Here is a 15,229-nt window from a genome sequence, read left to right as displayed (position 1 = left end):
GTAGTAGGTGCTTTGGGGACTCACTGTAGCAGGTGCCACAGGAGCTCTAACTGTAGCAGGTGCTCCAGGAACTCTGGCTGTAGCAGGTGCTCAACGATGCAGGGTGTTTGTCATTGCTGAGGATTAACTGGATAATCCTGTATCATTGATGTTATCTTTTTTGAGGCATACTGTCGTTTTTACAAAGACAAATTCATTTTCATTGTATTTAAACTTACAATATTCCATGTATATTCATATCGGACATAAGTGACCCTAATATTTCCAGGACATAGGATGTACGTGACAGATGTTTGAAAGAAGAAACAATTGACACCAATGATTGCAATCCTAAATCTCGATGCTGTTGTACAAAGCGATCTCAGCACTAAGATAGACTTGTGACAGTCGTAGTGCTAAGGTTGTTTTGTACAATGGCACCCTGTTGTCTGTTTTGCATGACGCGACAATACCAATAGCTGTCTGTTTCGCATGATGCGACAATACCAATAGCTGTCTGTTTCGCATGACACAAAAATACCTATAGCTGTCTGTTTTGCATGACACAACAATACCAATAGCCGTCTGTTTCGCATGACGCGACAATACCAATAGCTGTCTGTTTCGCATGATGCGACAATACCAATAGCCGTCTGTTTCGCATGACGAGACAATACCAATAGCTGTCTGTTTCGCATGACGAGACAATACCAATAGCTGTCTGTTTCGCATGATGCGACAATACCAATAGCTGTCTGTTTCGCATGACACAAAAATACCAATAGCTGTCTGTTTCGCATGACACAACAATACCAATAGCCGTCTGTTTCGCATGACGAGACAATACCAATAGCTGTCTGATTCGCTTGACACGTTACCAATAGCGAACTAAGAGGAACCACTAATTTTAGTTCATTATTACCATACTTTGTTATGAGCATATATACACCATATATACTGCAAAAGGCCAGGACAAAAAACAACAGCTCCTTATATCGTCAGTTCATTATAAGCATGTTCATCATGAACGTAGTTTAGGGTATTCCCAACTCATACTGAAGAATCAGTTTGGGTGTTGACTTCAAGCTGATGCACGAGAGAAATTCGGTGCGGAGATAGTGTTGGGAGAGACTGAGATTGTGACGTGACCTATAACCATTGCCTGCCCATCTTCGAAGTTACATGCCTGCATTCAGACATTATAAATATTGAAATATCACAAAACTTAATAGACAAATCATTTCTTGATTCATTTGAAATAATGCAAACAATTACTTGAAAATTTAAAAGGACTTATAATAAAACTGAATACATAAGTAGTCTTAAAATTATCTGCCAGATAGTCGGCCAGTTGAAGGATATTATATGCACCCCGACAGAAAAGTTATAAGACACAGGCAGGCGGGCAGGCAGTTATTTTGGACTCTGAACGTACGGTGACAATGGATCCTGGTATTTATTTTAATAGAATGAATATATAATATATAAACACCAATCAGAAGGCAGCTTTCTCGTGCTTTACGGCACAAATTTCAAATTGGCGACTACGCTTCGAATAATATTTTGACAAATTCTCGATTACAAATTTGAAACCGAAACAAAAAAACATTCTGGAATGACTAATAGATGGAGATTGTAATGATTCAGTCGTTAAACCCATAACTATCGTGCGGAATACCCCATGTTAAAGTTTTCGAGATTGCATGATTAGAAATCACATTCCGACTGTCACTTTCATAATCTGGTAAGCGACGCACTGATTGGTCGAATGAAAGGTAGTTCTGACGTAACCCCTAATAGGATGTCTTCAGATCTTTCTTTAGCGGTAGCGAGAACTAAGATTTGATTTTAATGAGATTGATATAATAGAATGAATATACAATCACTGTAAAATGGAGGATGCCACTATGATAATTGAGTTTCCCAAGTCTGTGATGTTGCTTTCAGCGTGTCCCCTGGACATAACGTTCCCCACGCTGCCCGACACCCTTTCATGCAGTGTCCCGGAACACTGCACCGCCATCGACTGCTGTCTCGACGTCCCCCTCATCAGCAAGAACGTCGGCTTCAAGGTCGACCTTGACATGTGCAGAATGACCCTCACTCTGGGTATAGAGAGGCTGGAGTTCCGGAAGATGCTATTTAAATACAGCTGGGGAACCCCGGACAGCTTCAACCTCAAGGGTGTCTTCAGGGCCGAGTGAGTGATGGTTTCCGACTATGTTGCAATTCTGGAAAGAAAATATATATGAATTTTACATTTTTACACCTTTCTGAAATAAGTTCTGTCATAATGCCCTGAATTGTAAATCATGATGATACCCAAGAGGCAAATAATTGACAAATATAAGTTGAAATAGATGACGAGTGGGTGTTGTTTATCATACAATAAAACACTGCAGGAAGAATAAACCATGAGATGCGCAGCCCCAAGTGGTTTGTTCCCCTGCAATGTTTAATTGTACGATAAACAACGACCATGGGTCGCTTATGTCTTATATGAGATATCAACATCATGTACAGCCTCTTTAATGATGTTGATAAAAAGTACAAGCTTTAAAAATTTGTACCCAAATTTTAATAATGATCACTCCCTGAATAGAATCTGACCTCGGTAATGTCAGACAAGTCCATTTTACCAATAGGTGGGTTTGGTATTTCCCGTATATTCTCACAATCCTCACGTCGATCATCTGTACCTTTTCTTCTGATACCGATTGTCATATCTCTCCCACTTAGGACACTTCCCTCTCAAAAGTAACGTTGTCCAATAAATGACGTCATCAAGTTGCAAGCATATTCTAAATTGCAGACATGACAGAACAATGTTTTATCGCTTCATTCTTCATTCTTCTTTGTGATTTATCGTGTAGCTATCTCATGTAAGGTCATAAATTGAGTATTGAATTGAATATATTGCAAATACATCTTGAACACCACATGTTAAACTTGTAATAAATATTGCAAGCTTTCTTGTGTAATTGGTGTTTTGATACCAGGTTAGGAGATGATAATGGTGATTGGTGTTGGGTTGATGACTCCGAGTCCCGGATTCGGTCTGATTCCGATCTTGATTTGAAGGCACTGTACCCGCTCCATTTTGTGTCATGGGTACACTAGGGGCGGTCGGGTAGCCTAGTGGTTAAAGCGTTCGCTCGTCACGCCGAAGACCCAGGTTCGATTCCCAACATGGGTGCAATGTGTGAAACCCATTTCTGGTGTCCCCCGCCATGATATTGCTGGAACATTGCTAAAAGCGGCGTAAAACCAAACTCACTCACTCACTCACTCATGGGTACACTAATCACTTCGCTCTGATGATATCCATTTTATGGGGTATTCCTCACAAATTATGCTAACATGCGGTGCAATACTGTTCAAAACTCTCTCACTCTTCTTTCTCACTTTTTCATTCGTCTACCCGAAAGCCTGGGGTGAATAACCTATGTGGGTACCATGTCGCCTGTTTCTGGTATAGGGGTCACGGGTGGCCAAGTCGTCTAGGGCGCCGCGATTTGTGCAGAGTTGCGTCCCTTGGGCACACCAGAAACCTATGGTTGTGGGTTTGAATCCCGGTTCCCCCCGATTATGTTTCTAGGTTTGTCAGCACCATACCCGTGCTCGTGGGTTTCACCGAACTGGTAAACGTCAGAGACCTGCATCACTTCGGGCTTTCCTCCCACATTAAGCTGACACGCCGTGATGTAACTGGAATACTATTAAAAGCGGCGTTAAACCCAACTCACTCACTCACTCACTATTTCTGGTGTCCCGCCGTGGTATTGCTGGACTATTGGTGTAAAACCATACTCACTCACTCACTCTCCCCCTGCACAGTTTCATCATAGATCACCTGGAGGGGGAGAAACAGTTCCTGGTCAGTCTGAACATCAGCGCTTGTTTCGAGGCGGGTAAAGCCTGCATGATCACCGTCCCTGTGGTGAGCCAAGCCAGGTTCCCCAACCCCCTGTGTGACTGGAATGCAACTAAAGCACTCAAAGGTAAGACCTCCTCCGTAGTCCAGGGTCGGGTAGCCTCGTGGTTCAAACGGACGCTTGTCGCGCCGAAGACCTGGGTTTGATTCCTGACATGGGTACAATGTGTGAAGCCCATTTCTGGTGTCCCCCGCCATGACAGAGCTCCAGATAAGCTTTTGGTGTTGTGGGTATTTTACCCTTGCATTTTAAAATCATTGGGTATCAGTTATTCTATCTGGGTATTCCAATTTCTGTTATCCACTAGTTTTTAAACACATGTGGGTATTTAAGTTAAATATTTAAAAACACTATTCATCTAGTCCCTGCAAACTGGTGTTGTGCGGGTTCGAGAGCTTTATAGGACTAAAAAATACTGCAATACTTCCACAAGAAAGTGTGATGGCAAATGATCATGATGTAACTGTCATCGTGGAGTTTGGCAAGGTTGACGGAATGTCCGTATATAATTCCAAAATACGTTGCTGATTTGCTAACCGAATAAGCAGGGTTACTTCACAATATTTTGATGATACGCACAAGTTTTATTTTTGTAGCGTATCTGTAATGTTCGTTGCATATTTGATACGCTTGGATTTTATTTTACTGCATATTTCGGCGTTTCTGATGCATATTTTACTCAGATACGCAGCTTATCTGGAGCTCTGCATGATATTGCTGGAATATTGCTAAAAGCGGCGTAAAACCATAATTAATCACTTACTCATTCCTCTGTGGTTTAGAGGATAGAGCGTCTGCCCTGAAGTGGAAGGTCGGGGTTCAATCCCCGGCCATGTCATTCCACAAAAAGTTAAAAGATGGTACTTGTTGTTGCCAATGTGGCATTCGGCATAACGGGCTTAAACAAGCTTAAACAAGGACTGATCAATGTGACATCAGTGTACTGTGTCTGAGTGGGGTGTCCTGGTGAAATTGAGGCATGGTATCTCTGTTGGCAAGCACTATGAAGCCAGCATTAGTCTGGACAAGTACGAACACCCACACACATACACACACGTGCATGCATGTTGCTATGTAAGTGCAATAATCTTGAATGCAAAGTTAATCTCCATTTCACCTCACTTAAAGATAAGACTCACAAATGTCCTATGCTTAACGCTATGCCTCACTCCGCCCTCGTGGAAGCCGAACATTTAATTCCCTCATCCTTTCATTTGTTAAAAATAATGGGAAGGGTGCTGTTTTTGTTTGTTTGTTTGTTTGTTGTTTGTTGTTCAATGCCGCACTCAGCAATATTCCAGCTATATGACAGCGGTCATACAAAGCTTGCAAACATAACCCATTCAGGAACTATACTCACAGTCAACTAATACACAATCTCATTGGTCAGTTACAAACTCATTGTTTGTTTGTTTGTTGTTTAACGCCGCACTCAGCAATATTCCAGCTATTTGATCGCGGTCTGTATATAATCAAGTCTTGACCAGACAATCCAGTGATTGGCATCATGAGCATCAATCCATGAATTGGGATCGATGACATGCATCGACCAAGTCAGCGAGCCTGACCACCCGATCCCATTAGTCACTTCTTACGACAAGCATAGTCACCTTTTACAGCAAGCATGGGTTGCTGAAGACCTATTCTACCCCGCATCTTCACGGGTCAGAAGGGTGTTGTAACAAGCTATCACTGTTGTGTGATCAATATGTCCATTGCCATGTATCTCTCAGTGTTAAAACTAGTCTGTGATGCATCTCTAGGTTTCTCTCTCGGTAACTGGCTGAGTCAACAGAATATTGGCATGGGGTCACTGACCTCCCTGTTGAGGTCCCAGCTAGCTGAGGCCCTGGGTATCTCGCAGTACCTCCTGGAGCCCATGTGTAACAAACAGGCTGGGATATACAAGGCAGACAGTAACGGATGGAATATGGGTAGGTGGATAAACTAGGTGGAGTATTTAGATACATATTAACATTATTTATTGTAGTACCATATTTGACGTAATAAGCACCCAGGGGCGCTTGTTACAATATTATTTTGGTGAAAAAACAGAGTTGAAAGATCATAAATTTTGTGGTTTATGCTGACAGCCTGAAATTTTAATTGCCCATAATTAAGGGTGCATTTAACACACGAGTGCGTATCACACACGAATAAATAATTCTTGTGTACATTGATCAATCGGAAGGGGTGCTAATTGGGATTGTTCACTAGCCAATATACAGTATGTAGTAGGAAATATTGCCATGGGCGCTTATTACATCAAATTTGAAATAATTTATGTATATTGATAGGGACGGTAAATTAGTTCTTTACTATCATTTCTGCTTTTCTTTAATTATTTTTTTCACTTTTCAATTTTTTGGAGTTGGCAGATTTGTAAACCAATTTGTTTACAAGTCTGGCCTTAATTTCAGTTGTAATCAGTGACTTCTTGAGGTTGTAAGAAAATACACAGTTGTTTTTTCGAAACAGCTGCGGCAAGATACTATTAGTTATGGTGTCTTGAGTAGCCATAGACGGTGTCATGTTATTCAAATATTTTTCTTCTAACCTTGTATGACACCATATGCGTCAACTAAAGACACCATAATGAATTAATTATGCCGAAAAGTTTACACTATTTGGTATCTTTATTCGGTATACAGGCTTATATGGGGTTTGTAGTTCTGCTCTCTGATTGGTCAATCTCACTTTGAGGCATAATACGTGTCCATATGCAGGTATAAAATATAGTCTAGATAAAGTATGAGGTATGATAAGGACCTTATAAGCTCACCAGCTCTTACCAGCTCAATCATATATAAGAAATGATTGTAGAAATATTGGCAAAATATTACATGATAATGGAAAGTCATCAGTCATATGAACATTACTGGTATCTTTCATTATAATATTTCAGCTTTTTTGTGGCCATAAAATCTGACATTTATTTCGGGCCTATATATTATTCCTCGCCCACATACTGGTGTGCCGTATTTTATATCTGACCCCCAACTTCCGCAGCTTGCCCCCGGAACCTGACCCTCCCGAGCCTGCCTGACTCCCTGTCGTGCCACATCCCCGACTACTGCACGGGGCTGGACTGTTGTGTGACTGCTGCCGGCATTGGGATGTCCTTCAACGCCAAGATACTGTTGAACACGTGTGACTATGTCCTCACGGTTGGCATAGAGAACCTGGTCTTCAAGACAGCTCTCTTTAACTACAAGTGGGGTATGTATATCGTGAAGGTTGTGAAATGGCTTTCCAGCTCTGTTGGCAGCCAAATTGCTAAATTGTATGTTGTGACTTTCATCTTATAACTGAGTGAGAAATTCTAATTTCTTTCAGTAGTCTCCCACCATTAATGTAATGAAGTCAAAATTCAAGAGTTTGGGAATAGCTGCAATAAACACAAACTCACGTGAGAAGGATTTTGCCATACCCCTTCCTCTTAAAATATAATCATTAAAGATTATCTGCTGAGGCATTCCATTGGGCAGAAAAGGAAAAATAGAGGAAAAAGTTATATTATTGTGTCGCGGCCATAAAATTTCCGAGTCCCGTGATGGGATTCAAACCACAGACCTTCTGATCAGAGGTCGGACGCCTTGTCCACATGACCAAAGAGGTTAACCCTGTCAGCAGGCTGACAAGGTAAGGATGTCATCTGTGGGATGACTCCACGCCCTGCTTCATACTCCCCTGTCAACAGAAGGCACGTCCCGGGCCGCATAGTAGGGTACTGAGGCTTATTTTGCTCAAATTTAATATGAACGTGCTCAGCCCCACGTTGGGCGCCAATGTCGCGGCCATAAAATTTCCGAGTCCCGTGATGGGATTCGAACCACTGACCTTCTGATCCGAGGTCGGACGTCTTGTCCACATGACCAAAGAGGTTAACCCCGTCAGCAAGCTGACAAGGTAAGGATGTCATCTGTGGGACGACTCCACGCCCTGCTACATACTCCCCTGTCAACAGAAGGCACGTCCCGGGGCCACATAGTAGGGTACTGAGGCTTATTTTGCTCAAATTTAATATGAATGTGCTCAGCCCGGTCGGGCGCCAATGTAGCGGCCATAAAGTTTCTGAGTCCTGTGATAGGATTCAAACCACGGACCTTCTGATCAGAGGTCGGACGCCTTATCCACATGACCAAAGAGGTTAACCCCGTCAGCAAGCTGACAAGGTAAGGATGTCATCTGTGGGATGACTCAACGCCCTGCTACAATTGCATCACAGATAATCAGTAATGACACCAGTGGCAATTACACTATTACACACTTGTATACAGTGGAACTCTGGTAGTCCCGATCCCACCTTCTGGACACATAGTTCAGGGCGTAGAATATATACGTGTACAAGAATCTTTGACGATTTGTAATTCCACACGATATCCGTCTTTTAGTTTGCAGGCATGGTTTATTGTTTGTTTTTGTTTCAGGTGAATGGGAACAGTTTAATTTAAATGGAGTGGTACGGATTGAGTAAGTTTTTTAATTTGCTATTGTTTGTGAATGAATGAGGTACATGTTGAACAAACCATATCGTTAAATGATATCAACTATGTGGCATCCTCTTGCTAACAGAGAAGTAGCATCCTACCAGATGCGGGGGCAACGGTGGCCCAGTTGTCTAAGGCGGTGTGCAGATTTGCGTCCCTTGGGCACGCCAGAAACCTATGATTGTGGGTTAGAATCCTGGTTCACCCTGATTATGTTTCTAGGTTTGTCTGCACCATACCCGTGCTCGTGTGTTTCACCGAAGTGGTAAACGTCTGAGACCTGCATCACTTCAGGCTTTCCTCCCACATTAAGCTGATATGCCATGAGATATAGGAATAATGTTAAAACGGCGTTAAACCCAACTCACTCACTCACTCACTCCTACCAGATGCATGGAATTTTTCAATGCCCCTTGTGTACACATTTGGGGAATAAATTCAAAAAATGTATTTACAGTAGAACACGGATATAACGATCACGGATATAGCGAACAAATGTATATAAAAATCCCAGATTTATCTCCTTTACAAGTCATTGCTACAATTACATGTATTGTGTTTTGTTTAATCCAAGATGGCGGACGTTTCCAAGCGAAAACGTACATAACGAACAACGGATATAACAAACTGATTTCTCTTGTCCCTTGCAGTTTGTTATATCCATGTTCTACTGTATATAATATTGCCCATTAAATAATTGAAATATAACTTAATATACAAGATACAAGAATATTCATTCTTCTGGGGCACAAGTGGCCTGATTGTCTAAGGTGATGTAATTTGCTATGAAGAGTTGCGTCCCTTACATGTGCATGATCCTGTGTCTCGTGGGGCCCTGATCATTGTCAGCACCATATTGTGTTCGTGGATTTCATCAAAGTGATCTTCATCATCATCATCTTCACTTTTGGTTTTCCTGCCACATCAACTGTCTTGCCTTGATATGACTGAAATACTGTTTTATCTGGCGTTAAACCCAACTCACTATACTCTCTTCACATTGTAAAGCATTCCTCTCTTCACGTTGTATAGCACTCCTGGGCATTTTTCAGATTTAAGATCGACGACTTAAAGGGAGAGCGGAAGTTCCTGGTCAGTCTGAACGTGTCCCTGTGCTTTGAGGCGGAGTCCACATGTCTGTTGTCTGTTCCCATCATCACCGAGGCCAAATTTCCCAAGATCCTCTGCAACTGGGAAGACAAGCTGTCTCTGCGAGGTAGGCACTGTTTTCTTGTGACATGCAGTCATGAGTTGTTTGTTTGCTTGTTGTGTAAGGCTGCACACAGCATTATCCCTGCTACGTGTATATAGCAGGGATCTGTAAACAATCGAGTCTGGACCAGACAACCAATTGATCGACAACATGAGCATTGATCTACGCATTCGGGATGCGATGACATGCGTCAACCAAGGCATAGAGTCTGACCACCTGATCCATTTGGTGTCCTCATACGTCTACAATAGGTTGCTGGGGAAATATTTTCTTATCCGGAATTTCCACGGGTTTCAAGAGTTGGTGTTGATAACGAGGAGTAGGGCTGCATGGCGTATAGGTATACTGGTATACTGCAATACTTTTTTCAAACGATATGTAGTTCAATATTATTTCTATGTTCCAGTATGTTGGGTAAACATTATATAACAAGTTTCGATCGTTTAACCTAAAAGGCTTGCAAATATACAGGACATCATGGTATTACTGGTATACCGACATACATCAATACGCTTTTCAAACAATATACATTGCAATAATATTTCTGTGTACTGGTATATGGGGAAAAATTCTATTAAAAAAATTCATTATAATTAAATTTGAACCGTTTGCCTAAAATCTACACAGAATCTCATTCACAAATGATGTTTCCCCTCGAAATTGATTGAAAAAAGACGGAAACGAGGAATTGATTTTTCTCTTTGTTATCTCCCTTGTATCCATGACTACAAAATGATGGCGCCTGGCCATGCTGACTCCTATATTGTAATATTTACTTCAGATTGTAGAAAATAAGATCTGCATGTACAATCAGCGTCAATCACTGTCAAACACCGCAGCTCCCAATACATCGCAATAAGTATTGCAGTAATGATGCCTGTAGCGCTATAAATTGTAATACAAATATTTTACCAATACAGAGCTATAATGAATTGTGCCTCTAATTGTCATGCAGAGCACAGTCTTCAGTTTGTTATTTATGAGAAGGAAAACAACAAACATCTAACTAAGCTAATACATTGATAAACGTTTCCCAAAGTGTAATCTGGATATCAATATCCTAAATCAGTATGGACCAACCTACTGTTCCTGTTGTCTGTAGGCTTTTCTCTGAAGACATGGTTGGCGGAGAGGGGGTCTGCTGTTGGTGCACAAGTGACCGGCGTCCTTCTGTCCAAGCTCCTGGATGAACTGCAGATCACGGAGTACCTGAAGGATCCTCAGTGTCAGAGGGACGCGGCGCCGTATGCTGGAGCTGTGGGAGGATGGAAGAAGGGTAAGGAGCTATGTTTGCACTTACACCCCTGGGAAAATCCCCCCATGGGTACAATGTGTCAAGCCCACTTCTGGTGTCCCCTGCCCATGATATTGCAGGAATATTGCTAATAGCAGCGTATAACAATACTCACTCACCTAGTACTGACTGTCCAGAAGGTGGTGCTGGATATTGGTTGTAGATGTAGGTAATTCTTTCTTGTGTATGGAATCCTTTTTTTTATCAATGATGTATTGTTTTTTAACAACTGTAAAAAAGCAATTTTTTCCTTTTAGCCATTATTTTCACAAACACTTGGTATTGTCACTATTTGATGATGATTCAAAAATATATGTTTATGAAAAAGACAGAATCTTACAATTGGCATTGCTTTTACCAGAGATTTTGTATAATTATGGAAAGATTTTTGTTGCTTTAATTGGTATATGTTTGCTAGTCCTGTGGACGAGACCATGGCTATGTTTTCTCTGACCATGCACCGTTACAGATTGTCCGGCCAGCTTGACCCTGCCATCCCTGCCGTCTGGAGTGACCTGTCACCTGTCTGACCCCTGTGGCACTGTAGAGTGTTGTATATTCGTGGGCTTCATTGGGAGATCCTTCAACGTCAAGATTGGCATTGACCCCTGCACCTACACATTTACCATGGGCATTGAGAAGCTGGTGTTCACCAGGGCCCTCTTCACGTACAGATGGGGTAAGTGGGAGGAGAGCCTGAAGTGAAGCAGGGCCCTCTTCACGTACAGATGGGGTAAGTGGGAGGATAGCCTGAAGTGAAGCAGGGCCCTCTTCACGTACAGATGGGGTAAGTGGGAGGAGAGCCTGAAGTGAAGCAGGGCCCTCTTCACGTACAGATGGGGTAAGTGGGAGGAGAGCCTGAAGTGAAGCAGGGCCCTCTTCACGTACAGATGGGGTAAGTGGGAGGAGAGCCTGAAGTGAAGCTGGGCCCTCTTCACGTACAGATGGGGTAAGTGGGAGGAGAGCCTGAAGTGAAGCAGGGCCCTCTTCACGTACAGATGGGGTAAGTGGGAGGATAGCCTGAAGTGAAGCAGGGCCCTCTTCACGTACAGATGGGGTAAGTGGGAGGATAGCCTGAAGTGAAGCAGGGCCCTCTTCACGTACAGATGGGGTAAGTGGGAGGAGAGCCTGAAGTGAAGCAGGGCCCTCTTCACGTACAGATGGGGTAAGTGGGAGGAGAGCCTGAAGTGAAGCAGGGCCCTCTTCACGTCGGATGGGGTAAGTGGGAGGATAGCCTGAAGTGAAGCAGGGCCCTCTTCACGTCGGATGGGGTAAGTGGGAGGAGAGCCTGAAGTGAAGCAGGGCCCTCTTCACGTACAGATGGGGTAAGTGGGAGGATAGCCTGAAGTGAAGCAGGGCCCTCTTCACGTACAGATGGGGTAAGTGGGAGGATAGCCTGAAGTGAAGCTGGGCCCTCTTCACGTACAGATGGGGTAAGTGGGAGGATAGCCTGAAGTGAAGCAGGGCCCTCTTCACGTACAGATGGGGTAAGTGGGAGGAGAGCCTGAAGTGAAGCAGGGCCCTCTTCACATACAGATGGGGTAAGTGGGAGGATAGCCTGAAGTGAAGCAGGGCCCTCTTCACGTACAGATGGGGTAAGTGGGAGGAGAGCCTGAAGTGAAGCTTGGAATGGTAATTCCATTTGCATTAGTTGGGCATCTTAGCATTGTGAGGATTCCACTAAGGTCTTGATTTGATAAAAAGGAGATCAGAGCTGTTTTCAAATTGTTGCGTACTTCCCTGATGCTGAAGTAGGATCACACTAACTTACACTGCAGCTCCATTGTGGTTGTGTGGCTGAATGAATACATGTATATATATTATCCTCTTCAATGCTTTCCAGGTCAGATAGAACACTTCACTTTGAAAGGTGTCATTCGTGCTGAGTGAGTATATATATTTTTTTCAAAATAACTATAAGTTTAACAGTCTGTTAATACTGTTAAGATTGATTAAGGAACTATACAATGCAGTCCCTTGGGCCTCCCATGTCAGAACACCCAATGAGTTTGTAGACCCGTCTTAGGTCTTCAGTAACCCATGCTTGCCGTTAAAGGTGACTATGCTTGTCGTAAAAGGCGACTAACGGGATCGGGTGGTCAGGATCGCTGACTTGGTTGATGCATGTCATCGATCCCTATTGTGTGGATTGATGCTTATGATGTGAATCACTGGATTGTCTGGTCCAGACACGATTATTTACAGACCACGATCATAAAGCTGGAATATTGCTGAGTGCGGCGTTAAAAAACGAACAAACACACAATAAGTTTGTAACTGACCAATGATATTGGGTATTAGTTGGCTATGAGTATAGTTCCTGAATGGGTTTAGTTTGCAAGCTGTGGATGTTTGTCACTGCATCTTGATGTAGTTGCAGCAGAATGACTTTCCTCAGAGGTGGATCCAGAGTTTTCCAAAGGAGGATGCACATTAATCCTAAGTCCCAAAAGGTGCATTTGAAATATAAGGTGTCTGAAAATAACGTGGATGCGCACCTTCCGATCCACCAGTGCTCAGCACACTTTCAGTCACAACTTTGCTTCCTCTGATACATACCTCTTTTGAGGTTAAAGCTGTGATACGATTTCCAGCTCGAAATCCCATCGACTCATTCTCAAAATTTAAATGAAAAGTTATCATTATTTCTTATCTCGAATCTCTTCCATCAGTTTCATGATAGACGAGCTGTTTGGGGAGAAGAAGTTCCTCATCAATCTGAATGTCAGCGTGTGTTTTGAGGAAGACTCGTGTCTGCTGTCCTTCCCCGTGTTGAAGGACGTCAAAATCCCCAAGCTCCTGTGTGACTGGGACAGTACTGTTGCCCTGAAAGGTGGGTCAGAGAATTTAAGAATTGTTCCAGGAATGGGTGTCATTAATCGTTATGCAAAAATGGATCCGGTGTTCAGGGTGGCTGACTCTGTTATCGCGTGTCATCTTGCCCCTGATGGTGTAGCTTGTCACGCTTTCAGTCCCTGGTTTAGCTGGCAGACTTCATTATTTACAGGCTGCTAAGATAAAGCTAGAGAATTGCTGACTGCGGCATTTAACAACATTACTCATTCCCTCATTAAGTGTCGAGTCTGCTCTGTCGATGACATCTTTGTGATTTCTTTGAAAGGCATTCAGCACCAATCTCATTAAAATCAGATTTTAGTTTTCACTATCGCTAGACAAAGATCTGAGGACATCCTCTTACGGGTCACGTCAGAACGACCTTTCATTCAACCAATCAGAGCATCGCTTACCAGATCATGAAAGTGACAGTCGGAATGTTTTTTCTAATCATGCAACCACGATATATTAAACACGGGGTATTCCGAAAGACAGTTACTGATTTTATGATTATATCCATACAATCTAGGCCATCTGTAAGCCATTCCAGAATATTCTTCTTATTTTATTAAATTTTTTATTCGCTCCTTATTGTAATAAAGAAGTTGTTCATCCATATATCTTATCCTTACTGAGAGGCCATTGTGTTGCAAAATTAATGGAGCAACCATGCTTGCTGTAAAAGGCGACTTTGCTTGTCGTAAGAGGCGACTAGCGGGATCGGGTGGTCAGGCTCGCTGACTTGGTTGATGCATGTCATCATATCTCAATTGTGTAGATCGATGCTCATGATATCAATCACTGGATTATCTGGACTAGACTTGATTATTTACAGACCGCCATCATACAGCTGGAATATTGCTGAGTGCGGCGTTAAACAACAAACAAACAACCAGTGTGAGAGCCAGTGTATGTTGACCTTGAAGATATATATCTGTAGTGACCTTGGTTAAAGATTCTGACATGAATGGCATGCACCAAAGCATTGGGACTGTAACCATAGCAACTGGCTTTCTGAAAAGGAACTCTTACTTTCAAGAGCATGTTGTAGTGTCTTTGACCATTCCCTGGTTCGGTTAAATGTATATGAAACAATCATATTTTTCCACAGACTTCTCTCTGGATAACTTCCTGGAAGATCTGAAGGTTACCGATGCGTCCAAGTTGTCGTCGGCCATCTCGTCTCAGCTGCTGGAGCAGCTTGGTGTCGGCTCCTATCTCAGGTCTCCACAGTGTGACTCCACGTCCAATACATACCTCCCGGCTGTCAAGGGCTGGAGGAATGGTAGGTGTCTCTCAATGTTACAGCCCCATAGCAACCGATGAATTTCAATATAATTGATTAAAAAAAAACAACAGGTCTCTGTCATATGGCTGTCAAGGGCTGGAGGAATGGTTGGTTTCTCTCAATGTTACAGCCCCATAGCAACTGATGAATTTCGATATAACTGTAAAAACCAACAGGTCTCTGTCATATGGCTGT

The 15,229-nt window shown here is 42.7% G+C and overlaps 1 protein-coding gene across 1 annotated transcript in view; it reads left to right on the top strand.

Annotated features, from left to right (window-relative positions):
- LOC124111176 overlaps positions 1 to 15,229 on the top strand; it is a 187,156-nt gene that overhangs the window by 78,417 nt on the left and 93,510 nt on the right. Inside the window, exons 55-65 of the mRNA XM_048394836.1 lie at positions 1,927 to 2,179; positions 3,817 to 3,980; positions 5,678 to 5,848; positions 6,924 to 7,133; positions 8,345 to 8,387; positions 9,457 to 9,620; positions 10,720 to 10,893; positions 11,381 to 11,590; positions 12,755 to 12,797; positions 13,584 to 13,744; positions 14,858 to 15,031. Of these exons, the coding sequence (XP_048250793.1) occupies positions 1,927 to 2,179; positions 3,817 to 3,980; positions 5,678 to 5,848; positions 6,924 to 7,133; positions 8,345 to 8,387; positions 9,457 to 9,620; positions 10,720 to 10,893; positions 11,381 to 11,590; positions 12,755 to 12,797; positions 13,584 to 13,744; positions 14,858 to 15,031 (1,767 nt within the window). The remainder of the gene's footprint in view (positions 1 to 1,926; positions 2,180 to 3,816; positions 3,981 to 5,677; positions 5,849 to 6,923; positions 7,134 to 8,344; positions 8,388 to 9,456; positions 9,621 to 10,719; positions 10,894 to 11,380; positions 11,591 to 12,754; positions 12,798 to 13,583; positions 13,745 to 14,857; positions 15,032 to 15,229) is intronic.

Source organism: Haliotis rufescens, unplaced genomic scaffold (genome assembly GCF_023055435.1).
Source record: "Haliotis rufescens isolate VD_foot unplaced genomic scaffold, xgHalRufe1.0.p SCAF_13, whole genome shotgun sequence".
Taxonomy (NCBI): domain Eukaryota; kingdom Metazoa; phylum Mollusca; class Gastropoda; order Lepetellida; family Haliotidae; genus Haliotis; species Haliotis rufescens.
Note: the sequence above shows the minus strand (reverse complement) of the source record. Positions and strands in the feature narration are given on the sequence as shown.